The sequence below is a fragment of the Rhinolophus sinicus genome, linkage group LG18 (assembly GCF_036562045.2).
Source record: "Rhinolophus sinicus isolate RSC01 linkage group LG18, ASM3656204v1, whole genome shotgun sequence".
NCBI classification, from domain to species: Eukaryota; Metazoa; Chordata; class Mammalia; order Chiroptera; family Rhinolophidae; genus Rhinolophus; species Rhinolophus sinicus.
Window position 1 is genome coordinate 1,991,603 of NC_133767.1, and position 26,692 is coordinate 2,018,294.

Below are 26,692 nucleotides of genomic sequence, written 5' to 3' on the forward strand. Positions count from 1 at the left end.
AAAATCAGGCCTGACCACATGGAGCTTACGATCGAACAGGCAGATACAGATGTTAAAGGAATCATTGAACAAACACATAATTATGTGCAGGGAAAGTGTGCTGACGGCAAACATGCTGCTGTCGATGAGAATGGGAGGCCTACTTTAATTTGCAGAGTTAGAGAGGGGATGTGTAGGGTGAGGCCTTGTCTTAGCTGTTCAGGCTGCTGTCGCAGAACACTGGAGACGGAGCCGCGTACAAATCATAGGAACGTACCTCTCACAGGTCTGGGAGGCTGGCAGCCCAAGGTCAGGGAGCCAGCAAGGCTGGGCTCGGATAAGGATCGTTTTCTAGCTGACAGACTGTCCATTTCTCGCTGTGTCCTTCATGGCAAAGCGAAGGACAGAGAGAAACCAGGCTGCCTCCTGACTCTGAAAAGGGCACTAATCCCCTCGTGAGGGCCCCACCCTCATGACATCATCCAATTCTAAGCTCCTCCCAAGGCTCCACCTCCTAATACCATCACATGGCAGGGGAGGGGCTTGGCATATGAATTTGGGGGAAACAGACTCAGTGCACAATAGACATGAGAGAGAAATAATTTCACTGGTGCACAGTAGACGGAAAGGTGTTCTCTGTGGAAGGAACAACACGTGTGAAGACCACGGGGAAGGGAAAGGAGCCCACAGGGAAATGAAGACAGGTCAGCATGAGCAGGACTGAGGGTGGTGACAAAGATGTGGCCATGCCGGGCCTTGTCGGCCATGATAAGGGCTTGGGGTCTTATGGTAACTGCAAGGAATCCTCTGAAGGTTGTAGTGAAGAGAATCGCTTTAGTAGATATGCCTTTGTTTGAGGTTCCTCTGGTGTCTGTTGAGAGAACAGACGAGGCAGAAGAAAAAAGAGGAAGTGAGGGGATCAGCTGTTGTCATACACAGGTGACACATGACGGTCGCGCGATGGCAGAGGAGATGGAAAGAAGGACATGAATGAATGAGAGGTGTGTTTTGAAGGTGAACTAGAAAATCCTGGAAAGAGAGTGTTCAGAGCAGAGGAATGACAGGGGGCGTGTCAGGAACGTCCACGGACGTTCCCATCCCCAGGCTCTGACCACCTCCCACATCTCACCTGCCTCAGTTTCCTCTCTGTGAAATAGGAATACGTCTTCCCTTTCCAGGCTGCTGTGCTCACTGAAGGAAGTAATGCATGCAAAGCATCATGGGCAATGCTCCAAAATGGCCCTCTTACAAGTATTCTCTCTCGGCCGCGTACCCTTCAGGTGGCTAGCTTTTGTCCTCTCTTGGCCAGTCCATTCACTTCCACCCAAACTTCCTCTCTCTTCCTTTTGGGCAATACCGAGGTGACCCCTCCTTGGTCCATAAGTCCCCCAGTCATCAACTTTCATATCGAGAGCAGTTTCTTCTACAAAGCTGAGCCAAGCGCTGGCTTCTCTTCTACCATCGGCAGGTCCTTTAAATACGGTCTACGGAACAACAGGCCCTCATCTTTTATTATTTTTTTATGGCAACGGGGTCCACTAGACATGGTTTCCCTGGTGCCCATCATGGTTGCCAGCGCACCTGTTGACACAAATGAAGAATAAAACAGGCTCCCACAAGGTATGCCGGATCTGCTCAGTGCCCACCCTCCTGGTTCTAAAGGAAGAGTCACCATGACGAGGACTCACCTGGACCCCCTCACCACAAGGGGGTGTCATCACGGAAATGTCTAAAGTCTAAGCTGTTGGCTTGTTCTCAGAGAGAATCGCAACTTCTTGGGCCAGCGACTCCAAGGGTCTGGAAAACGCCCCCGTTAAACCAATTAAGGAATTCATAAATAAAGCATAAAAATCAGTTGCAATAGTATTGCACCCCCCACATCCATTTCCTGTAGTTTTGACACTGTGATGGGGTTATGTAACGATCCTCGGGGGAAGCTGGGTGATGGGTATACAGAAAATCTGTCACTCTTGCCTAGCTTAACACACTTTCAAAATACGGGGTCATAACTTTAAAGATCAGATGCAACTTCAAAAATTAATTACGGCAATCCAGGTGGAAATACTCTGTGATTGAATGTCGAAAATGCTTTGCGGAGGAACAAAATGCTTCACAATTTATCGAAGCTGCAAGAGCAAAATGCAAGTCATATGAAGAGCCAGGCAGACAGCACGTCATAAAAATACCTCCGTTGACAGTCTGAGTTGCAAGCCAATTATCCCAGAAGGCTGAGTGGCAGCTGGTCCCCAGCTCTTGTGGCAAGATTATCTCCTCTCCTGGGCCCTGCACGCCTTCCTCAGCCTAAATCCTAAAAAGATCTCTGTGCCAAAAGGCTAACCACGCATTTATTCTCCCGTAACCCTTGGCACAAATGTCCTCCGATAGACCTGGTAAACCCACGTGCAGAACTGAGCATAACACAGCAGCTAACATTGGCCGGAAACTTCTAAGCCCTTTGCATCCATCATTCTCATTTAATTCTCATCACATGACCAAGAGTTAGATAAAAGAATCCATGGTTAACCCAGCAATCCTGAACCCGCGACTCTCCCACGTGGCTTCCTGTTCCCATGGCAATTGGGGGCCAGTCTCTCCACCCCACCTTCATCTCTAACCCTTCTGGAAACCTCTGCCCATCCTTCTCTGAGGCCAAAGAACTTATAAGTGAAAATAAACACCCCATCTTTCTGAGGTGTGGAGGGAGGGGAATAATCACTCCTGCCTTCAACTGAGAGTGTGAAAAAGAAACTTAACCAAACCCGAGATAAATTTTTAAATGCCTCTGGAGAGATCTGTAAATCAAACAGCATGGGTTCATGTCTCTGCTCTTCAAAAGGATCATGTATGCACCCAAAGTTCAAGCAAAGAAATCCATTAAACAAACAAACCCAAAATCATAAAGCCCAGACTTAGCAGTTTATTCCTGCACGCTAATGAATGGCCAACTCGGAAAACCCTTTTCGTCCTCAAACAGCCTGAAGGTTCTTATCTTTGTTATCTGTCTGTACTGTTAGCAGAAATATTACGTCTTTGAAAAGAAGGAAAACATTATTCCCGGAGCTAAAACAGGCTCTGAACTATTTAGGGCTAAATTAACTCACAGTTACCAATAAACCAAAAAGAATACAAGAGACTATTTCAAACCAGGCAGAGCCCTCTTACGTACATTCAAGTGTGAATCTCCAAACTGGCCTTAGAATATACACAAATACATTCAAATGCTGCTTAAGTGTCACACCAGCCCTCATCCAATCAGTTAAACAATTTAATTCTTTCTCTAGAAAGGAACCGGTTGTCAGATGGGCAAACCTCAAGCGAAGCTTCCACACCTGGTTCAGGTAGACGTTACCAGTCCCACGTAACCTCTTTCACCAGGAAGTCAGCCCTCATAATTGATACACACGTTTCCCTGAGCAGCGTGTAAATTTTAAAACGCTTCTCTTGGCTGAATTGCTGAGTTCTGTAATGAACAGGTAGCCTCAGGTGCTCCAAGCACAGGTGAGCTGTGTGTGCAGGGCACGAAGGTACCTGGCCAAGGTGACGAGTGGGGACAGAAACCCACTCCTCCCTCTGATCACAAGTTAAGCCATCTGGCCTCGTCCGGAGGGCTTCATCCTAGAGGAAGGGGTGTCTTTTGGCCATTAGTCCACCCTACGCAGAAGAGGCACTTCTCACCTGGCACCTGGCACCTCTTGTAATTCACCTGCAGGGACCGGAAGTGCCAGGCATGGCCCTGGATATCCCCCACCTGCAGCTGCCTCCTGACTGTGACCTGCAAACCCCGTGAGGCAGAACCAGGCTTTGGTCTGTGCCCTCGTCAGGCCCAGCCCTTCCCTGCTATTCTGTCTCAGGTTTCACCTTGTTTTCAAGTTTCACGTGCCAGTTCCATAGACTGCAAGTCCAAGCCCCGTTCTGATTCTTCCTTTGCCTAGAAATGAAAGTTTCCAAGAATACGTGACCCTTGAGACACAGAGATGACTGTATAAGGCGCATAAACACAATTTCAGAGATGAAGAAAATATGCCGTTACAGATACACACACAGCGTAGTCGGGTGCCCAGGTGGATGCCCAGACTCGGGACCAGTAAATTTAAAAGTAAGTTTCTATCTCACAGTGTCACGTGAAAATGGCTGCACAGTTTCACCGAGGTCAGAGGGTACGTTTGTGGTGGGTTCGATTTAAAATATAGGGCACGTGGTCCATGAGGAATTCACCATGGGGGCTGCTGGAGAATCTCAAGAGACAGACTGCTAGTTACTGGGGCTTTTTGAGACACACACCATACACATCAAGATGCCATCATCAGAGGAAACCAGCAGTATCACCCAAAGAAGCCCCATCCATTGTATTGACTGGACGGCCACTCTTTTTCTTTTTTCTTTTCTGTAAAATGCTTTTTCCTGCTTTACTACAGCATGAATGACAAATTAAAATTGTCTGCATGTAAGGTACACAACGTGATGTTTTGATAAGTGTATACACTGTGAAATGGTGACCACAACCAAGCTAATTATCATATCCAGCTCCTCGTATCATTTGGGTGTGTGTGTGTGGTGAAAACACAACCTACTCTTTCAGCAAATCTCACATATATAAAACAGCATTATTAATTATAGTCACCATGCTATCTATCCATTACATCACCAGGGCTCAGTCATCGAGCATAACTGAAGCTCTGTACCTTCTGAATGTCACCTCCCCACGTCCCCACCCAGCCCCTGGTAGACACTGTTCTACTCTCTGGTTCGACAGGTTCAACTGTTTTCGATTCCACATACAAGTGACATCAGACAGGACCTGTCCTCCTGTGTCTGGCTTATTTCACTCAGCACAGTGGGCTCCAGGTTCATCCATGGTTAAAATGACAGGACCTCCTTCTTTTATAAAACTGAATAAAATTCTGTTGTGTGTACTAATACCACATCTTCTTTATCCGTTCGTCCGTTCATGGACACTTAGCTCGTTCCTGTGCCTTGGCCGCTGTGACTAATGCCGCAGTGAACACGGGGGTGCAGGGAGCTCTGAGATCGTGGTTTCATTTCCTCCAGATAAACACCCAGAAGTGGGGTCGCTGGGTCACATGGCAGTTCTAGTTTTAATTTCTTAGAGGAAACTCCGTACTGTTTTCCATAGTGGTTGCATCCATTTCAATTCCCACCAACAGTGCATGTTCTCCACATTCATACCAGTGTTTGCCACCTCTTACTGTTTGGTACCAGCCATCCTGACAGGTGTGACGTGTCGCCTCATTGCAGGTTTGCTGTGCATTTCCCCGATGATTAGTGGTGCTGAGCACCTTTGCATGTACCTGCTGGCCACCCGCCTGTCTTCTTCTGAGAAACGTCTATTCAGGTCCTTGAAACAGCCACCCTTACCTGCACGTACTCACTTGGGATTTTGCTGCTTCTCACGTGGGCACCTCTGTGTATTCTGGGAGAAGGGCAGCGAAGGCTCACTCATTAAATGATGTGTAATGATTCCTCAGGCAGTTGCCTGAGAGGTTCAGTGAAAATAGGGGGGAAACTGCACAAATAGGGCAAGGTTTGCCCTTATTTTTGTATGTTACCCTTATGGGTCTACAATTTTAAAAGAATACTTTCATCTAGTTGGCAATTTGGGTGGCATTTTCCTGCACTATTTGCGGGATGCTGGACTCTCCTTCCTGGCTACCATTTTCCTGTGCCACATACAATGACTTCTTGAACACGTGTAGCCCTTCATTCATTCAACAAACGTTACTGAGCAGCTGCTATGGGCCAGACACCGTTCTGGGTACTGAGGATAGAGCAGTAAACAAAACAGACAGAAATCCTTGCCCCTCAAGCTTACATTCTGGGGTGCAGATGGGGGGCAGGCAATAAACCAAAATACACGTAAACTGTGTAAGAGGTCAGATGTGCCACAGAGGAAAATGAAGCAGGGAAGAAAAAACTGAACATGTCAGAAATGTGTTTTCAGATCCGGTGATCAGGAAGGTGACCAAGAGGTGACACTGCAGCCAAAGCCTAAGTGAGGTGACTGAGTCGTGAGGGAAAGTGGGGTAAGCAACTTGCAGGTGGGGAGAGGAGGTGGTGCAAAGGCCCTGAGGCAGCAGGTCTGGGGTATCGGAGGGCCCGGGACGCAGGAGGGAAACTCAGACACGGGGGGAAAGGGGACAGTGGTGGACTGTGTAGGTGATTTTAAGCACTTTAGTTTTGACTCTCACATGGCAAAGCATGGGCAGGTTTTGAGCACAGGGATGTCACTTTTTCCATATGTCTCTGAAGCAACAGACTTCTTTGCCCCTGTCACCATCTCTGTCTTTGGAAAGGCTGTGATGTGTCACTGGATGCTGAGAACTGTTTACTCTTCACTGTGCAGTTGCCAAACTCAATTTATTCTTACTCAAGCCTGGATAGGCCCTGGCTAATCCAGCGTCTCTCCAGAATCCGAGTTTGTCACACACGGCTTCTTTTTCTAATAGCTGTAATCGAGGCATAATTCACAGACCAGACAATTTACCCGTTTAAAGTGCACAAGTCAATGGTTTTTTAGGCTATCCACAGTTATGCAACCATCACCACAATCAATTTTGCAGCATCGTCACCACCCCAAAAGAACCCCTGTACCCTCAGCAGTCATTCCTCATTCTGCCCCCGCCCCAGATCCTGGCAACTATGAGTTTCTGTCTCTATGGATTCCAGACATTTAAAATAAGTGAAAGCACACAGTTGATGGGCTTTTGTGACTGGCTTTTCACTTAACAGAATGTTTTCAGGGTTTACCCGTGTTGTCACGTGCACCTGTGCTTCTTCCATCCTATGGATGGAACACGTGCTGTCTGTCCGCTCATCAGATGATGGGACATTTGGGTTGTTTCCACCTTTTGACCATTATGAATAACGCTCAGACTTATGTTTTTTTTAAGTATCATTCTGGTCATTGTGTTGAAAATAGACCCTCGAGGGGCAAGCCCAGGGCAGGGAGAATAGCCAGGAAGCTGCTGCCAGGACCCAGGGGAGAATTCTCGGTGGTTCACACACACGCGTGGCCACAGAAGGCAGAGACGGCGCCTCTGGTTCTGCTGGACACCTGGACGAGTCTGTCAACGTGACTGGGAGGAGACGCCGGAGAGAACTAGAATTCTCTGCGAAACAGACAGGGTTTCAGAGACCAGACGGGGTTCCTCGGGCCGATCCCCTGGGAAAGGACAGCCCCTCCCTCCAGATGCCATCAGCATATGTCTAGCCTGGCTCTTCAAAGGCCAGTGCGGTCTTCACCTGCTGGCGAGTTCCAGCTCTCCCCAAGGCCCAGACAGGCCCCTGTCACCTTCTGAAATGATTGTAACGGGGCAGGGGGAGTGCAGGGCTATGAGAGGACCCCGCGGTACTGGCTGAGAGTCCCGGAGTGGTAGACGTCGTGGACGGACGTGTGGAGAGGACGGACACTCCACGACTTTGCACATGTCACACCTGGACACCGTGTGGCCTGGCACTTCCACTGTACTGACCTTGTTACTACACACAGGTGTTATGAGGAGCAATACAGATGTTTTCAAAGGCCGTCAGGAGGCAAGGATGGGAAAAGAACTTTGAAGGACAAAACATACCTAATATTTAAGCTGCCACCCATGGAAGCAGAACCAGGTAAACGTACGTACACGTGTGTGCACACACACACATGCATGCACACACACGTACATACACCAAGACCCTCCCTCCTTGACAGAAAAGCCCACCCCCAGCAGCTGTGGTGAAGCCTGGGGACCAGGACGAGAGAGAATCACTTAATGCTAAGTCCACCTGGATGGTAGAGTGACGTCGCAGGAAGACTTCCTGCCCCCATCACGCGAGGCTCCATGTCTGGAATGGGCCTGAAGGTGCGGGCTCTGCAAACGGGTCTCGCTAGGGTGACACTCAAAATAACCAGCATGACACAGGTCTTGACCAATCAGAACCATGGCCAGCGCCCTGTCGCCTGCATGTAAGTGACCATGCTGTCTGCAGCTACGTGGGGGAACGGAGAAGAGGGAGGCTGGGAACCCGACAGCGGGTTGGCATTGAAAGGCGAAGGGCAGCTGTACCTGCCAGTGTGACCTGCTGCTTCCCTGCACACAAGGGACCACACATTTCAACCGGGGACCCCGGGGGTCCCGCAGGCATAAGCTAGATTTGTCTTCCTGCCTGAGGCAATCGCCAATTATGTGTGCTGTGAGGCGAGCTGGCCTCCCACCAGAAGAGGTGAAGAGATTAGAGAATCTCTCTCTGGTCTAACTTACAAGAGACGCTCAAGGACACACACCCATCCAGACAGCCACACAGTGCGAGGTAAAAAGTCAGGATTCAAACCCTACTATGTGAGAGGCCTCCGACAAGGGTTCCTTCGCCCCCTCAGGCTCAGTCCCGTCTGGAAAAACGGGAGTCAGGCATCGTAACAGCATCCACCTGGCAGGGTGGTGATGACAATGACATGAGCGAAGGACACAGCTACCGCTGGAAGCAGTTGGCCCTTCGACACAGGAACTGAGGCCGTCATCCGAGATGGGGAGAACGATTCAGGAGTCCAACCAAAAAACAAATGATGGGACGGGAACGCAAGACACAAAACTACACGCCGTTGGCAGCGTGCGGTCGGATGCAAAGGAGAGCCGTTTCTATCGGTGTTGTTTGTCCAGGACAACGCGAGGCCGGCAGAAAGGGAACACTGAACGCGATCCAAGGCCTCTGTGATCAGAATATGCAGACACTCATCCGTCTAGCACATCCCTCCCCACGTGCCAGGACGGGCCCAGCTACATGGGGGCTGGTGGCGCTGGCAACAAACAACATACAGGACCGGAGCTTCACAAGCGCCACCTCCCCGCCAAGGAGAGAAAACCAACTCAGAGCCAAAAGAACACCTGAGGGCCACACCTTCCACACACCAGTCTTTCCATGTCCTATCACCACCACACGTGACCTCTGAAAGTACGCCAGTCTCTCCAACACCTCCCGGGGCTGCCCTTTCAAATCCACCCACCTCGTAGGGAACACTGCAGAGTCTGGGAAACTCACACAGGCTTTCTTCTTATCGCCAGATGACATGTCTACAGTGGACATGTGCCCAGGAAGAGAAGGCAGGATGTGCCGGTGGCAGAAGTCCCCAGGATGCCTAACTTGCCACCTAAAGGATGCCATGAGAAACATCTTTGCTGGCTGTCAGTGAGCAGGTGGAAGGCCTGGGAGGTGGCCAAGCCCCACTGCTGTCCCCACCCTCCCTGAGCTCAAGGCCAAGAGTATCCTGCTAACTTCCAGAAGTCAGTCCCTCCAGCCTCCGAAAGGACTGGCCACAGGGCTGAGAGTGCTGTGCCGTGCCAGAATCACATGGGGGACTGCTTACGCAATGTATTTTCTTTTCTTTCCACCCATCCCCAAAGCCAAGAGCAAGTTAAATCAGGACGAGCCACCACCTCCACCAAAAAGAAAAAAAAAACACACAAAAAAACCCAGGCATCTTTGGAAAGCTTAACTGATAACTCCACAGCCACCCATTCAGCTGACGCCCAGGGAAATGAAAGGCATCTGGAAAATGTATTTAAAAATTGATTTAACGTTGAGCCATGTTAAATGTTTTAATTTCCAAGCAATGAAATGCCCACCAAAACATCCATTAGTCCCAGCGATCAGGCAGGAATATTGGCTTCTGTTGAGGGATTCATTTATTTCTGCTCTGCTAAATGTCTAAGAAGGAGAAACCCGATGTAGCCTCCAGCTCTGAAGAAGGGAAATTCAGGCCGAGTGGGAACCATCAGGCCCTGGTGAAAGTGCCTTTGCCTGCACCCAGCTCTCTGGCCTCTGTCGCTGGAGAAAGGGCAGTGACGTGGAGGCAAGGTCCCTGTGCCGCGGACAGAAAACACCCCTCCCTTCCCTCCACACAGCTTCTGTCTCCAAGCTGGAAACCAAGAGAGACTGCAGTGGGGCCTCGGGGACACAAGCCAGCTTAAGAACGTGCGACATCATTGTTAATAATCACTCTTCCTCTCGGCGCCTTTTCAGTTTCCAGGCCCCCGTCTCCCAGCCCTAGTGGAGGCTCTGGGTTGGGGCCTGTGGCCAGCTGCTCGGGGCCCCAAGGGCAATGCACGCACGCCGCCGCTCACCACGGGAGCTTGGGTACTAGGACCAGCAGAGGGCAGCCAAGCCAAAGACCCCAGGGGATGGAGGCTCCTAAAAGGAAACACAGAAAGAGTGCACGGGTCTTGGCAGCCTGCGCAGGTGAACGCCGGAAACCCCAGTCCCTGGGTCTCCTTCTGGAACCACTCACTTGAACTTTGCTTTGCTGTCTCTTAAACGGGAATGATGACCCCAAAGGAAGTTGGGGTGGTGAGAATTGAATGAGACTAACTCAGCCGTCCTGAGCTGCCTTCATCAAAGGAGTCATCTGGGGAGCTGGTTAGAAAATCCCGGGGTTCTTCCCCCCACTGTCCCCCGCAGACTCAGATTCAGCCCAGGAGTCGGGATTTGTAGGCCTCACTCCCAGGTGATTCGGGTAATGAAGCAAGTTTAGGTCTGGCCCACAAGAAGGGTTCAACTCCTGTCTGCCACTCAGGCCAGGGCGGGAACAGAGAAGTGCATCTAGGATTGGGCCTGGCTGAGAACCTGCATGGCCATGCTTTCAAAGGGCCCTCCCCAGCTCCTGACACTGCTGGTTCAACACTGGGGCTTGGCAGTATCCATCGAAATGACACACACACATGCCATCTGACTCAGCTATCCCACACCACGCGCTTACTCTGCAGACAGCTTGAACAGATGCAAAGTATACAGGGTCACTAGCTGCCGCGTTGTTTGTCACAGTAAAGAAAAAAAAATAGACACAAGTGAACTGTCTACCTACAGACATCTAGTTAAATAAAGTTACGGCGTAGCCAGAAAACCAACACCTCATAGCTCCTAGGTACAGACATGGAACTGTCGCCAAGGTATATTGTCAGGTGGAAAATGCGAGATGCAGGACAAAGCATAGAACGAGCTTTTGTCAGAGACAATCTAGAGATACGCATAGAGTTATCTCTGGACAGATATACAAGAGGCTGGTAACAAGGGCTGGCTCTGGGGAAGGGAACTAGGTGACTAGGGGACAAAGAACAGAGGGAGCTGTCACTGCATACCTTTTCAGACCTTACAGATTTTGAACCCTGTGCACCATCTATTGTGTGTATTATGACACACCACAAAAAACACTGTAACACTTAACAGTAATTTCTAACTGGATGAACATTATATTTCAATGGGAAGTTTTAAAAATAATAATAGTACATCAGAGGGCATGGCTTTTGTCTGCACGTGCCACCGCGGACCACATGTGGCAGCAGAAACTGGGGATTCCCAACTCACCATCCCAAGGGAAGTGAGGAAAAAGGGAGAGTGGAGGTTTTGGCGCCAAGTTTTCTCAGCTCTCTGGGTTTCTGCTCAAGCTGCTCCCTCTGCCTGAGACGCCCTCCACCTGGCTGAGTCCGTCTCTTCCCCACCTCAGACATCACTGTCTTCAGGAAGTTTCCATGGCCATTCCCACCTCCCGGAGCCTAGGTCAGCTGCCTCTCCTGTGTGTTCCCCGTCACAGCACCTGTCACATGGCTTCAAGGTCGCCTGGGTACCTCGATCTCCCCTCCCCTCCCCTCCCCTTGCTCAATGAGGATGGAGGACACCTCTGGCTTGTTCACAGCTATCTCCCCACATCTTACCCGAAGATGGAGCTCACTGAACACGGAGTCACAGAGAAGTGGGAGAGTGAGGGGGAAGGAGGAGTAAGAACGGGAAGGAGGGAAGCCACACCCCCCACGCCCCTCTCTTAGCTAAGCCTTAGTGACTGTCACCTCCCTCGCTTCTTTCCTGCCTTCATCCTACAAGATATGAAACCATTTTGTTCATGTACCAGGGAGCCGGGCCTGCCGTGCTTACGCCTGTACTCCCAGCCCCTACCGCAGGCCTGGCACATAGTAGGTGCCCACTATACATTAGTTGGATTCATTAATTACATTAACACAGCAGAGTGAGGAGGGAGGAAGCAAAGGAACCATTGAAATGAATATAGTCCTGAGAGACTGATTCAGTGGCTTCTGGGTGGGGTCGGCAAAACCGCTGCCCCCGGTAACTTGCAAGTGCAGCCGAGTCATCTGAGAGTCATTTACGTACGTTTGGTAACGAATTCGGATTTTTCCCCCAAGGCAGCATCTCCAATCACTGTCAGAGACCCCACCCTGGATCTTAGGAATGTTCCCGCCCCGGGCCCAGCAGGGCGAACCAGGGGACAGGGATGAGGGCGAGGGCTAGGGGGCTGCCCTGCTCACCTGGAGGAGAACCGGAGGAGGGGGTCCGGGTGGGGCTGGCGCTCGGCGGCGTGTCCAGCCAGGAGCGAGTCTTGGCGCCATCTAGCGCCCGCTGGAGGCTCTGCAGCTGCAACACGCTGAGCTGCCGGCGCTGGGCCGCGGTCACCGCCGCGGCGTTCCCGGGGCCCAAGGCGGCGATCTGCTCCGGAGACAGCTCCTGCAGAGGAGAAAGGGGGCAGCGGGCTCCCACACCTCGGCCCATCCGCCCAGGGCCCACAAAACTTTGCCATCCCCACGTACTGTCTGAGCTGCTCTTTAGGATTTTCCCTTAAAATCAGATCACTCTTCCACTACCAAGATCCATTTATGTTTCAAATGGAAATTTCAAAAAATGGAAAACCAGAATGACTTGCCATCACTAATCATTAAAAATAATAAAAAAATTAAAAAAAATTAAAAATAAACAATAAACTGCATTAGTTTTTTTAAAAAATACAAAAAAAAAAACTGCATTACAGAATTCTAGCTAGATTTTTGTAGGCCTACAGCATCTGAACCCCAGACTTTTAAAAACACAAAAGAGGGGATTTAAAAAGTGTTAGAGGTGGTCAAGACATTTTAGCTCCCGACAGAGACCCTCCTCCAAGCAATCAGTATCAAAGAAGTGCAAAGGGAGTCCTGGTCTTCAAACTGTGACTAAATGTCATTTAACGCTGTCCAAGGTACCTGCCAACGCTGCTCCCAGTCCCCGACCTGAGAACACGCGGGTGGGGGAGAAAGTACCCGCCGAAAGGTCTTGGGACCCCTGCATCTGTGTCCCAGCTCTGCCGTATACTCGCTGTGTGACCCTGGGCAACTTGGAGAGCCTGTCTGGGCTGCTGGAGTAGACGCGGAATGGCACAGAGAACGCCTCTCCTGAACGCCATGGGGGAGGGTCCTGCGAGGGCTCAGAGGAGGAAGCCCGCGGGTCTATTAGAGACGTGCGCTCTGCACACCGGGGCTGGGAAGTTCTGCGGTGCAGCCTGTCTTTGAGGACCCGGAACGAGACGTTTTCTGACGTCACTTCCGGCTCAGAAGGCCTTGCTGACTATTCCCAGTGGGTCTGGGATGACATAGGATGGCAGGGTTCTGTTTCTGTGGAGGGGCCTCTATGTCACCGTGCTTGTTTTGTAAGGGCCCCAAAGATTCTGAGAAAGGGGGTCATGCTCCCTCGTTCCTTCCTCTTCTTGTTCACCCTCTTCTCTCCTGTCTAGGGAGATGCGTCCCTGGAATCATGTTATTTCCTGCTTAGAACCCGTCCCTGCCCAGGACACAGCTCTAGGTCCAGAGGGTGGAAACGAGACCTGCAAGCTCTGGGTCCTGCCCGCCTCTCCAGCCACCTCGCCCAGCACTCTTCACGTCAGCAGAATGGCCACAGATGTGTGCAGCCCCCAGGAGTCAGCACCTCTGCCATGCTCTTCCTTCTGTCTGGAACACTGTCCCTCCCTCTGCAACTGTCCTGCCAACCTATCCTGTAAGACTCAGCGTCATCTCCTTCCTCAAGCATAGGCGCTCTTCTGGCTCACAGCTTACATCTCCCATTAACAGTCTGCATTATAAAAATTAGCTCTTTTTCCAATGTTGCTGACTCACCACCCACAGGCCAGACTGAATCTCTAGGCGTGCTGCACTGTTTTAAAAAAATAAATTCAAAGTGGTTGCCAACATTTAATAATCCGGAGACTTCACAGTGAAAATGAAGACTTCTGAATTCTTAAAAACAAAAAGAGGAAAATCCAGCCATCCTGGGCCCACCTTGCTACACTGCATTGACGTGCCCAGGACGAGCAGCAGCCCCCGGCTAGACAGGGCTCCCCAGTTCACGTTCATGCTGGGCCAGCCCACTGTACTCCCTTACGTCACCTTCCAAGCCCCTGAAGACACTGTTAGACCCCACCCCCAGGGCATGCCCAGGTGCCCCTCGCCGGCAGCCTGCCACGACGTAGGTGATCTATCGGAATTTCTGGAATGAACGCCTGAGTAAGGAAGCAGCCACAAACTACACTCCAAATAAGACCAGGAGAAGGTGCCTAGCAACGTGCCAGCATCCAGCACCATGCAGAGACCCCCAGACGGGCAGCTCTGTGGCCTCTAGGTCTATTTCTTTATCCCCAAAAACAGCTATTGCGCCCGCGCTATGCTGGGAACTGTCCAGGGTGCTGACGTGGTTCAAGATGAGCTGTCTTGAAATGAACCAGTGCTGTGGTTATCACCTGTGTGTGTCTTATCCAGTTGTGGTGGACAGAAGGTGTTCCCAATGCAACCCAGCAAGCAAGACCACTAGGGTCAGTCCCCATCAGAGAAGACTGTCCCCACCAATCACTCCCCTAACCTTGCACACGGACAGAAAGCAAGGACCTCTCATTGAATGCCCTGCCTCCTTCAGTTCATCCAGCTGCACCCTCTCAATTTTTTCCATAGCAGTACGTCACCTGTGCTTTTGTGGCTTTCTTACTACTTTTCTTTAAATAACCTCAAATATTTTTACTGAAATTCATTTTTAAAGCAAATCTCATCCAGGTCCATAATCCCTCATCTGCAATACTGAAGTCCAAAAAGAACTTGGAAAACGGAAAGTTTTTTCTAAAGTTTAAGACAGACTTATTTGCCAGCAAAAGCTGACCTGAATTGATGTGAGGCCATTTACAATCTCTATTTCAATTAGTGTGACTTGTCACTAATTTCTTAGAAATATTAATGTGTTTGCTTATAAGGTGCTTCCCCAGGCACTGCAGGGGGTGTTAAATTCCATACTGTAGTCACAGAGGTGATCTTTCTAAAATCCAGAAAATTCTGAGTTCTGAACTATCTCTATTCTCCAGGGTTTGGGATATGTGAATATTAAACCTGTCATACCATCGTAAATGGGAAATCAGCGCTACATGCTTTGAAGAGAAGTCACTCGTAAAAATAAATACAATTAAAACATCAATTGAAATGTTAAGATAAAAACTTTTTTAAAAACCCTAAAATTATCTTGTGGCATGTCCACTGTTGGCCTCCAGCTCTCCTCTGGCCCTGTCAGCAGAAGCCTGGTTGCAAAACCTAGACTCCAAGCCTGCCATCTGCTTCCCTGTGGGATTTAAAACGGGGCCAAGGCCCCATTCTCCTAAAGGAACTGAGGACCTACTTTGAATATCTCATCAGGAAGACATCTGATTGCTGATGGCTGAAAATATGGCATCAAATCCTTGTCAAGCATTCGAAGCTCTTCCTTAGTTAATCCAGCTGGGGGAAAAAAAAGAATCACAAGGGTTTAGTTCAAGCCAGTGGAGCTCTGCTTGTTTTATTAATGGTGTTGCATAATGTACGGGTCTGTGTGTTCCGGGCACGCACCGTTCCTTCCAAAAGGCCCTGAAAGTTGCACTGGGAATCAAGCTCCTTCATCAGCTCAGGAAAAAAAAAAAAGTGGGTCACATTAGCCCTGATTGGTCTCCTACAATGAAATGTACTCCCGGAAGGTGCATTTTCAGATTGTGTATCAACCTATTTTGGAACCAATTCAATCACATTCTAAACCACTTTGGTGTGCACAAAACCACCAAGAAATCTTGTTCAAAAAGCAGATTTGCAGACCCCACTTTCTGTAAGTGCATGTGCTGAAATCTGGGTCCTAATGTCACTCTACAGATGCTCACTACACATGGCTAAGGATTCCATTCATTTACTTATTTTTTGTCCCCAGATTTAAGGTTGGAAAGGGAGAGAAAGGTGTGATCCAGGTGCCTCTTACCTGCAATGGTTCCAAGCTCCTGCAAGACAGAGCTGGACCACTGGGTGGGATCCCCAAACACAATTTCTGCTTTCCTCTTAAACTCGGCCAGGACGTGGGTGTCGCACAGCAGGGTTCCAATTCTGGCCACTGCCACCCTAGTTAAGAGGGAAGGATACGATGTGAGGCTGGGAGATTCTCCAGCCAAAAATAAATAAAAAAAAGGTGTGTGGAAGGTAGGTAGGCTCGGCACCAAGAAAGGACCCGGTGAACCCCGCTCCCTGTTTTAGCCCAGAGAGGGGGCCAGGCATCAGGAAGCAGAGAGCATCTTGCTGAGTACGTGATGTCCAACCCATCAACCAATCCTTTGCCTGGATATCCAGCACACCAGTGCTTTGCTTACCTGAATTCTGAGATCTTTATAAGTGAGATTTCGGTGATGCTCATGGCACAGAGGGTCGCCCCAAGTCCTACTAAGTGGAAGCTCTTCAGATCCTGGATGCGATAGGCTGAATCCTCCAGGAATCCTTGCAGAATGGATTTAGCCTATGAAACAAGGAAGCACAGGGGATGAACTCTCCAGGGATGAGCAAGACCCCGAGGCCTGGGGGCAGCCCTGAGCTACTGCAGCGGCCTCCTTCTGACTGAGCCCCCAACTCCCTCCTCCGGACACACTCCCCATTCCAAACCATCATAACCACTGCGTCCAGACCAGCCTCCGACGGAGCTGCTTCTGCTGAGTCTGCGCCCTCATCTGTGGAGGGGTCTTGAGGCAGTAAGGTTCCTGTCACCCTCACCAACATTAAAGGAACCGTGTCCTGGGTCTGCGTCTGCTGGCTTGTTTCCTTCGGTCACTCATGGCCGTCAGATAGCTTGGGCATTTAAGTTCATCTGTACCAGGATCCAACCTTCTCCGGCATCTGTTTCCACAACTTTCTGACAATACCTTGTACATTTCTGGCTTTGTGCCTTTGCTCAAATCAGTCCTTCCATCTGAAATGCCCTTCTGGCATTCCCAACAATCCTTTTATTTGGGGGGAGGAGGGAAGTTCAAGACCAACATTACCTTCTTCATGAAGTCTCTTCCCTCACTAACTCAGCGAGAATGAGTTTTTCTTTCTCTAAGGTCCTACAGGAATAGCTTCACCCCTCTCTCATCATTACCGAGAGCAGTACATCAATCGCTTCGGTGCTAAAAACCATACAGGACCTCTTGAATGAGCGTTGATTTAAGGGGGCTGACGTGTAGGGTCCCTGAAGTTCCAGTGCAGTGCTCATTCATTGTCTGTGACTTTCCTGGAGTGCATCCTGAATTCCAGGGGTGATGCTATGGCCCAGGCCTGACCAGTCAGCTCATCGCTTAGCCTGGCGGCAGGGACTGTTCTGGATCACGCATGTGATCCACTCAAAACCTACCAGGACATTCCTCCAGGATTTCGGTTGGAACCTTTAGGAGAGATGAGCCTTCTCCGCTCTGGACTGGACCTCAGAAGGATAAACGTCTGTATCTGCTAGAACTCACCACGTGGGAAAAGCCTGCCTCTGAACGAAGCCAACATAAAGGAAAGCAGGGTCGAACAATGGTGAGAGACAGAGACCCGACAATAGTATGGAAGCCCCTGGATCCAGCCATACCTGAACTCCACCCTTGACCTTTTCCAGTATGCGAGTCCATCAATTCCTTTCCTTGCTCAAGCGACTCTGAATTGGGCTTGCTGCCCCTTGTGAGTAAATGAACCCTGCTATGTTTGATGTACCTATGTTGGACCTGAGGAGAGAACCAAGTTAGTCCACTGGAGTGAGCTGTAGAATAAAGCCTGGATCCCTCTGCGTTCATGTGGCAGGTGCAAAAGATGCCAAGAGGACAAGAGCTCACCAGGTAAAGATGGGGAGAGACATCCAAGGACAAATATCTCCTGAAGGGGAGCGAGGCTCCCAGGGGTCAGTGAACTTCCCAGCTTCCTCTAACCTCTAGCACCAGTCCATCCCCTTTGCACAACAAGGGTCATTACAGTGTTGAGAGAAAGTGCTGGCAGACTGAAACGTTGCAGCAGGATTCCACTTTTCATGTGGCTGTTGCCTCCCCATCCCTCAGGTCTGTCTGAACGCTGCCTCTTCAGAGAAGACTGCCTGGATCCCCCCATCTCCTGCCCCCACGATTTCCATGAGCACATTGTCCGTGTTCTGCTTATCACTTACCACGAATTTTAAAAATGTTTCACCTTGATTGTTAACTTGTTTGTCTGGATCCCCAAAGACACACACCATACCCGCCCCCCAGGTCACTATTCTATTCTCCCCCCAGCACCTGGCACACTGCCTGGCACACAGCACAGCATCAGTAAGTACTTTAGGAGTGAACCCACGAACAGCTGAGCAAGGGATCCCAGAAGCTGCCGGCGATATGTACCCCTTGGCAATACCATCCGACTGCTACCTTCGTGGGAGGGACCGGCTTCAGGGCGATCACCCAGGTGTCTGCAAATCAGACTGGTCAGTGCCTGCAGGAAGTTGCCCTCCATGATTACAAAGCTCACAGGTTTTATAGGGGAATTTCAGTAACACCACACGCAGACTTCAGTGTCTTAAACATCGATGACGACGATGAATTGGAATGTGTATCTAAAATAATAATAGCTAATATTTATGGAATGTTTGCAGAGTGCCAGCACTCTTATGTCATCTCATCTGAGCCTCACAACGACCCTATGAAGCATTAATATCATCCCTATGTCACAGATGATGAAACTGAGGCACAGAGAGGTTAAGGAACTATGCCAAGGTCACACAGTTGGTTAACAAAAAAATGGTTCTAGGATTAAAACCCAGGCAGCCTGAGTCCAGAGCCTGTACTCTTCTTGGCCAGTGAAGGTGTTTGGGGTGTGGAGAAAAGATGGAGATTCAAGTCAGCTTTTGACCTTTTTTTATGAAGTCTTCACAATCAGGTTTCCTTGGCTGGCTCATAGCAATATGTGTTCCCCAACTATCAGGCATGCCCGTTTTAAAATGAAAGTGCAAAAATACAATTCAAATCAAATTACTCTGAAGATGGAGTATTAAATTGTCCTTGCCACTGGAACCTGGAAAATGCAAGCTCAGCCTGCCAGGTGATGAGCCAAAATATCTTTGCTGGAATGACTGGACCGGTGTGTCTGTCATGATGCCAAGACAATTAACACTAACACTTTTAAGCAGTATTAACCACTGGAAAATGAATAGCTGTGAGATTTCAATCTCTCTGTTCATCCCGCTGGCTTCTAGGATAGGTTCTTTCTCCTTATATTGGTTTTGAAGCTGAACTATCTGTTAATATAGTTCCAGCAGGTCTGAATATTAATATAGAAACATGCATTTAAGGGTTTGATTGGGAGCTAAAGTTGAGGAACTGAGTACAAATGACATATGCAAATGTTAGTTTTTCATCTCCTCTTCAAACGTATGGACAAATCTCACTGCACCCATGGGAATTAAAACTGGTGCAAAAGGAAAGAGATACTCTTGCTCCTAAATTGGGCATATTTTCCTGTTTTCTCCCCGACTGCCCAAATAGAATGGTTTTAATATCCAAGGTGTCGTGTGGCACTTCTCCATCCGGTCAAAACCAGTTTTAGAGTCACAGAGCCCCAGGACGACAAAGTGTCAGAGCGGAAGGAACCTCCAAAATCTGGGTGCAATGGTCCCATCTTGCAAATGAGGAAATTATTCAACTGTCACAAAGAGAAAATGTAGTGACGACGACGACGACGATGAAAACAACTGATTGTTACTGAACACAGTGCACCAGCCACTGCTTCAGTGTTTCACTCATATTAACTCATTACATCCTCATGGCCAGGAACTCCACGGTGCCCAACTGTGCCCAACTGCAGGGCACAGCGCACCCTGTGTTCTATTTGAACGGTGCCTCTCATAGTTGCAAGACCTGGCCATCCTGATTACAAACGCTTGGGAGAGTAGGGGACACGCATTGGCTCGCCTGCCCGGCACCCTTTCTCCCTTGGTTTGATGACACCGTGGTCTTCCTTTGGTGAACCATCCCATATTCATTTCCTCTGGCTGCTGTTAACAAATTACCACAAATTTAGTGGCTTCACACAGCACAAACCTATCCTCGTCCAGTTCTGGAGGTCGTAAGTCCTAAAATGGGTCAGTAAACTGTGTTCTTTCGGGAGGCTCTAGAGAGAATTCATTTCCTTGCCTTTTTTTTAGCTTCTAGAAGCTTCCTGCACTCCTCGAATCATAGCCCCATCTTCCAGCTTCAAACCCAGCAGCACAGATCTGCCTGTGTGTCCCTCTGCTTGCGGTGTCACATCGCCTCCTGGTCTCCATTATGAGGACCCGGTGATCTGGGTGATCGGGTCCACCCAGATACTCTAGGATCACCTCCCCATCTCAAGATCCTTAATCACACCCGCAAAGTCCCTTCTGCCACAGGAGGTCACATATCCACAGGTGCTGGGTGGGGGTGTGGACGTGGAGATCTCTGGGGACCTTCACGCAGCTACCACCCACCCATCCCTCACTCCCAGCTCCTATGCAGCCCACTCTCCGCTGCATGCCTGGCCAACCAACGTGTTCTACTCTCGCCCAGAGTGACTGCTCAGGAGTGGCAATGACGTGGCTGGAGTTGACATTGGGGCTCCTTCAAAAATTAATGAGAAAGGGGCATTTTCTGGTGGGGGTGCTAATTAGATAATACCTAAGGCTGGTGCTAAAAACGACCACTCAGGGCTGCCTGAGAATGAGGGCAACACACAGCAGCTAAGACTCCCCTTTCTAGCAGCACCGTGGACTCACTGCCATCCCAATTGTAACACATACTGAAGAGAACTTACTTCTTCGGCCCACAAAGGAGTGCCTGACACAGAAATTGCCCTCTCACCGTAAACAACGAGAAAGCTGAACAGATTATATGAAATAGCAGTAGTCAGACCCTGAACAACAAGGAGTATGGAACAATAATCCTGAAAAAAAGGAAAGCAAACAAGGTGGGCCCTAAAACTGCCTTTGTTTACCGCCCAGAGGCCGTTTCCAGGCCATGAAGCAGGAACGCGAACCCACACGAGCCCAGGGCTCCAGGTGAGTTGAGGATACAGAGATTCAAGTTCAGAGGGGTCAGGGCACCTATAATTTGTCCTAGAGAGGAAGAAACTGCACAGACAGAGAGCGCTCACTCCAGAAATCTGCAGAGAGGTCTTCTTGAGCCTGGCTGAGTGCCGATGTGCACGAGCCCTAGTGAAACGCCACGTAAATATCAGAACGGCGCCTCAGAAAGTGGGAGGCAGAACAATTCCCAGAGTCCATATGGAGCTGGAAAGGGTCCCATCCCCACCAGCCAGAGAAGAGAAGTCTTGAAACACACAGAGCATTATTAGGTAGTGTCCTCAGAAGAACCAGGATTCAGTAATGGGAACTAATTACCCACAGAGTAAAGGTCACTCTAGGCTCGCCCTAACGAAGCTCAAAAGGAAACTTGAAGGGATCATACTGATTTGAAAGTCATTTAAATGTATGCCAGAACAAAGCCCTCTACTCTTCAAAGAGCATAACTAAACCAAGCACTCAAAAATGCAAACTCCCCATTACCCATCAGCCAGTCAAAATTACGAGGCTTGCAAGTGAGAAAATGTGACCTATCACCAGGAGAAAAATTAGTCAATAGAAACAGACGCAGCAGGGACAGTGACGATGGAGTATTGAAAAGAGCCAGCACCACCGACCTACCTGTCCTGGGGTCCATCCTGTCTGCTGGCTGAGGGCGGCCACGGTGTCGATGGAGGTGAGATCCAGCTGCTCCAGCTCGCTCTTATTCAGAGCCAGCGCAATGCAGCCCAGGGACACGATATGGTGCTCTCTCCAGTAAGGAGGCACATCCCAAACCTTCAGGTGGGAAAGAAAGAAATCCAGATTACACTGACCATCACGGACGGGATTTAAACAGACATAGGGTACGTCTCCTTACTATGTAAAGTTCCTTTGTAAATCAATAAGAAAAAGATGACTACTTTTGTTTAAAAAAAAAAAAAGGCAAACGACATGGACAGAAAATTCACAAAGAAGAAATAAACATGGAAAAAAGTTCCATCTCTGTCACAATTAAAGAATTAAAGAAATGTACATGAACAACCATCAAAGAATAACGTGCTGGCTGATGATACTGACAGGAAGTAAAAAGAATGACCATTTATGGTGCTGGAAACACATGGGGTAAAGGATAGATACCCTTCTTGCTTGATGTTGAGAACATAAATTGGTATGAGCTTTTTAGGGGGGAATTTGGCTATATGGAACGAAAGCTTTTAAAATATTTATACTCATTGACTCAGAAACTCCCCCTCTAGGAATTTAACCTAAGTAAATATTAAGACAACTGCCCAAGGAAATATGTACAAATATGTACCTGAAGGCATTAAAAAACATAAACAATCTAAAAGTCTACTAATTAGCTAAATAAATACCAGCATAAAATGAAAGACTATATAGCTATGTTAAATACTGATATAGACTGATATTTCTGATATGAAAAATATGCATTGTGTACTGTTGGGTGTGGGCAAGTTATTGAATAGTGAATGTGGTATTATTTTCCATAACACATATGTGAGAATACATCAAATACACGTACGAAATATATTTTACACACATATACAGAAGTCTGGGAAGCTTCGGGTGACTATATCAAAAGGTCAGCAATGATTATCTCTGGGTAAAAGATTATGACCGATTTTCTTCTTTATTGTTTCCTGACTTCTCTACAATAACCTTGGATTACGTATGTAAAACATAGAGTTATAAGTATAATCTTACAGCATTTAAGGTCTCAATCCCCTCCAGGGTATTGTATTCCAAAACTATCCTACAGCTAAAAGAAGCCACTCAAAGGGACCTTTAGAAAGAGGCAGACTCTCCCAGTCTTCCTTCTACTCCTTTCCACGATGTTCCCATGCAAATCTGTGACCGGTTTGGAGAAAAGCTGCTGCAGGCAGCCTCCAAGTGGGCGGAGAAAGAACATTCCAGGCACGCGCTCAGTCAGCGGCTCCAGAACACTCACAGAATTTGATGTACTGAGGTTCCACTAGACGCCAGCACACATCCCTTCCCGCTCTCCGCCAAGAGTCTACCAGGGAGGACCTCGAAATTGCACGCCATGAAATTTCAACAAGAAAACTCAAGTGCAAACCCGTCGAAGGGTGCCCTGCACACACAAGTGTGTGACTGACTGCCTGTCGTGCTGGCTTTTCCCCTCCGCTGAGTGCTTCCACCCTCAAGTGGGCTTTACCTGTATCGCCTTCTCCTTCAGGGCCAGCAGCTGAGGCTGGCTGAAGCCCCTGACGGCCCCCAGAAGCTCCACGTTCCTGATGAACACATCTTCCTCCATGCACAGCAGGTCCTCAGGAGCCCAGCAGGCATTGGCTTCGGCCAACTTGAAGATGTCATCGGAAGAGGGAGCCGCAACTCCATGGCAACCTGCAGGAAGAACGAGAGGACGGGAAATTTCAGGAAACGGTAGTCTGTGTCTTTACCGAAATGAGCAATACTCTCCTCCAGTCGGATTTGTCCACACCAGGCCACACGGCACAGGAAGTGACAGTAGGGACTCAGGGACTCACTCCTGCTGCTCTCTGGTAGTGAAATCACGGAAATGCCAACTTTTTCATAGTCCCGTGCACACAGTAGGAGCTTTCCAATACTACAGCTGGACTGCACATTGCCTTGAGGGCTGCAGGAGTTGGGCACAGAGTATGGATGTGCTCCAAATCCCTCTGCAAACATGTACTTCTTTGGCCTGTGTCTTTGCAAACATTCCATCCAGTCCGCTGGCCACGGAGGCCTCTGGATGTCAGGGTCTCAGCCGAAACACCGCTGCCATGACACAGGCTCAGGTACCCCAGAAATGCTCACCAGGGCTGGGGTCAGCACTGGGGCTCCTGTCACTGCTGTTCCGGACGGATTCAAAGACCGCCCAGAGGAATTCTTTGGGGGGCAAGGTCCCGGCCATCTTGGAAGCCGTTTGTTGAAGGATATCAGGAAACTGCGTGGGGTAAAGCAGATGAAAGAAGAGGAACAAATAAGAATTAAAGCACATCAAACACCGATTTAAATTGGAGTTTAAACTGGAACAGTACTTAACAGCCTCGGGGTTTCTTCCTTCGTAGCCGCTTCTCTCAATTTAATCCCTCGCCTAACTAGCCTGGTCTCTACAAAGAATCCTATAAAATGATACTCAACTTCAATCATAATCCAGCAAATGTTCAATAATATACATGGAGATCATTTACACACACTGGTCGTGTGTGTGTGTATGTGTGTGCACATGACACTGATGGATCTAAGGCTTTGAACTGGCACGCGTGTGGAAAGCACACAGACAGCAGAAGGTAAGTGCGTGCCAGCTTGCAGGCTGTGCATGTCTAATGGAGGGTGCACGTGACAGGCCCGGGGTGCACCTAGCTGCTGCCTCACTCCCTTTTCCCAAACCTTGGGCATTCTGGATTGGAGCTGGAAACATCTGGGTCCTTGGGGCAGGGAGGAAGGTTCCAGAAAAACAAACTGGCAGCAAACCCAGTGGAATATAACTGAACACGCTTTCTCTCCCCTTCAAACTCCTTCAGCCTTCTAACGGTGGGACGCACAAGTACCTTTGTAGCAACAGAGCTTAATTCATCTCCTGAGAAAAGTTCTAGAAAGGGTCCCAGGTCCTTTGTGGTCTCCGCTGTCCAGTTCTGGGGGAGCCTAAGAAAAGATAACAAGCAATAAAATGAAAACCCGTGCTGTTGTCCCTGTCCCTCAGCATCCTTTGCTTTCAGAAACAGGCTATCTTCGTACCTGGAGAGGCTGTCAATCACAGGATCCCACTTCCCTGACCGAGACAATGGGCATGTGATGCAGGCTGACCAATCAGAGTCAGCCCTAGGAATTTTGATGGAACTACGAGAGAAGCTGTCTCTCTTTCCTCTGGTACCTCTGGCATTAAAAAGAATATTGGATGCCATTCTTATCACCAGTGGTGAAAATGAAGCCAGACTTAAGAACACAGTGCTGAGGGATGCAAGGAACAAGCTCCCGATGACATCATTTGAGCGCCTGTATCCAGTCATGCCTGAAACCCGTCCCTGTAGTATTCCATTACATTCAATTTCTGAACTCAATATATTACCATTTCTTAGCTTGAATTGACTTGTTGAATTTCTGTCATTTACATCCCCTTCCTCGATAGAACGGTAATGATATAGTTGTTCCTTAAAATTACTATAATAGTCTCATTTTATAGCAAGACAAAATTTCCCCTTGAACCTGGCAGGATACAAATAGCACTGATACAGAATCCACTGTTGTGCTTATAGAGACCACAGATACCTACAGCGATGTGCCTCACACCACATTTGGTGACACCTCTAAAGGCGGTCTGCCGAATTAGCAGTGATAACCCCTCTCGTAGGACCGGGGCAAACCACCCCTGGCCACAAAGCTCCCTCCTATCTCTTTGATTTAAATTATTAGCCCACTAGACTGTACGTTCCATCAGCACAGAAACCACACCTATCTTATTAACCACGTATCTGCGGTCCTAGCAGAACAGTTGTCACATAGTCAGCACCATGTACCAGGCCCTGTTATAAGTCCTTTGTGTATATTAACTCAGTTCATCACCTAACAACCCTATGTGGACTATGAGTATCCCCATTCTACAGATGTGAATATAAAGTGCAAAGACAAGTATTAGGTTGGTGCAAATGTAATTGAGGTTTTTGCATTGTTGAAATTTGCCATTTGAGACTGGAACACATTCTTAAATAAATGTGGTTACGTTGTACATCATTTTAATGCACATTTCTCACTTTATGTTTTTATGCTAATGACTTATTACTTGCTGTTTATTTTATATTTATTTTAGACTATGGAAATGACGTTAGACAAAAAGCAAATTCGAGTGACTTTCTTATTCGAGTTCAAAACAGGTCGTAAAGCAGTGGAGAAAACTCGCAACATCGATTCATGTGGCCCAGGAACTGCTGATGACCGTACAGGGCAGCCAGTGGTGGTTCAAGAAGTTTTGCAAAGGAAATGAGAGCCTTGAAGATGAAGAGTGCAGTCGCCAGCCATCGGAAAGTGACAACGACCAATGGAGAGCCATCACCGAAGCTGAGCCTCTTACAACCACACGAGAAGTTGCTGAAGATCTCAGCGTCGGCCGGTCTGTGGTTGCTCAGCATTTGAAGCAAATCGGGAAGGTGAAAGAGCTCCATAAGTGGGTGCCTCAGGAGCCGACCGCAAATCAAAAACATCGGCATGTTGAAGCATGGTCTTCTCTTATTCTACGCAACAGCAAACCATTTCTCGATTGGATGGTGACGTGTGACGAAAAGTGGATTTTATACGACAACCGGTGATGATCAGCTCAGTGGTTGGATGGAGCAGAAGGTCCAAAGCACTTCCCCAAGTGACACTTGCACCAACAAAAGGTCATGGTCACTGTTTGGTCATCTGCTGCCAGTCTGATCCACTACAACTTTCTGAATTCCAGCGAAACCATTACATCTGAGAAGTATGCTCAGAAAATTGATGAGATGCACTGAAAACTGCAACGCCTGCAGCCGGCATTGGGCAACAGAAAGGGCCCAATTCTCCTCCACAAAAACTCCCGACCACGTCACACAATTAACGCTTCAAAAGTTGA

At 48.8% G+C, this 26,692-nt stretch overlaps 1 protein-coding gene across 5 annotated transcripts in view; it reads right to left on the reverse strand.

Annotated features, from left to right (window-relative positions):
* OTOA (otoancorin) overlaps positions 1-26,692 on the reverse strand; it is a 166,603-nt gene that overhangs the window by 103,550 nt on the left and 36,361 nt on the right. For 2 of the 5 annotated variants that reach the window (XM_074322570.1, XM_074322569.1), the window contains exons 21-28: positions 24,654-24,747; positions 23,917-24,046; positions 23,294-23,481; positions 21,739-21,894; positions 16,418-16,560; positions 16,036-16,172; positions 15,433-15,530; positions 12,285-12,480 (exon numbers count right to left, since the gene is read on the reverse strand). In XM_074322570.1, the coding sequence (XP_074178671.1) occupies positions 12,285-12,480; positions 15,433-15,530; positions 16,036-16,172; positions 16,418-16,560; positions 21,739-21,894; positions 23,294-23,481; positions 23,917-24,046; positions 24,654-24,747 (1,142 nt within the window). Of the gene's footprint in view, positions 1-9,555; positions 10,162-12,284; positions 12,481-15,432; positions 15,531-16,035; positions 16,173-16,417; positions 16,561-21,738; positions 21,895-23,293; positions 23,482-23,916; positions 24,047-24,653; positions 24,748-26,692 lie in introns of those variants that run through there. The other 3 variants (XM_019751674.2, XM_019751673.2, XR_012493048.1) reach the window with 3 other exon arrangements.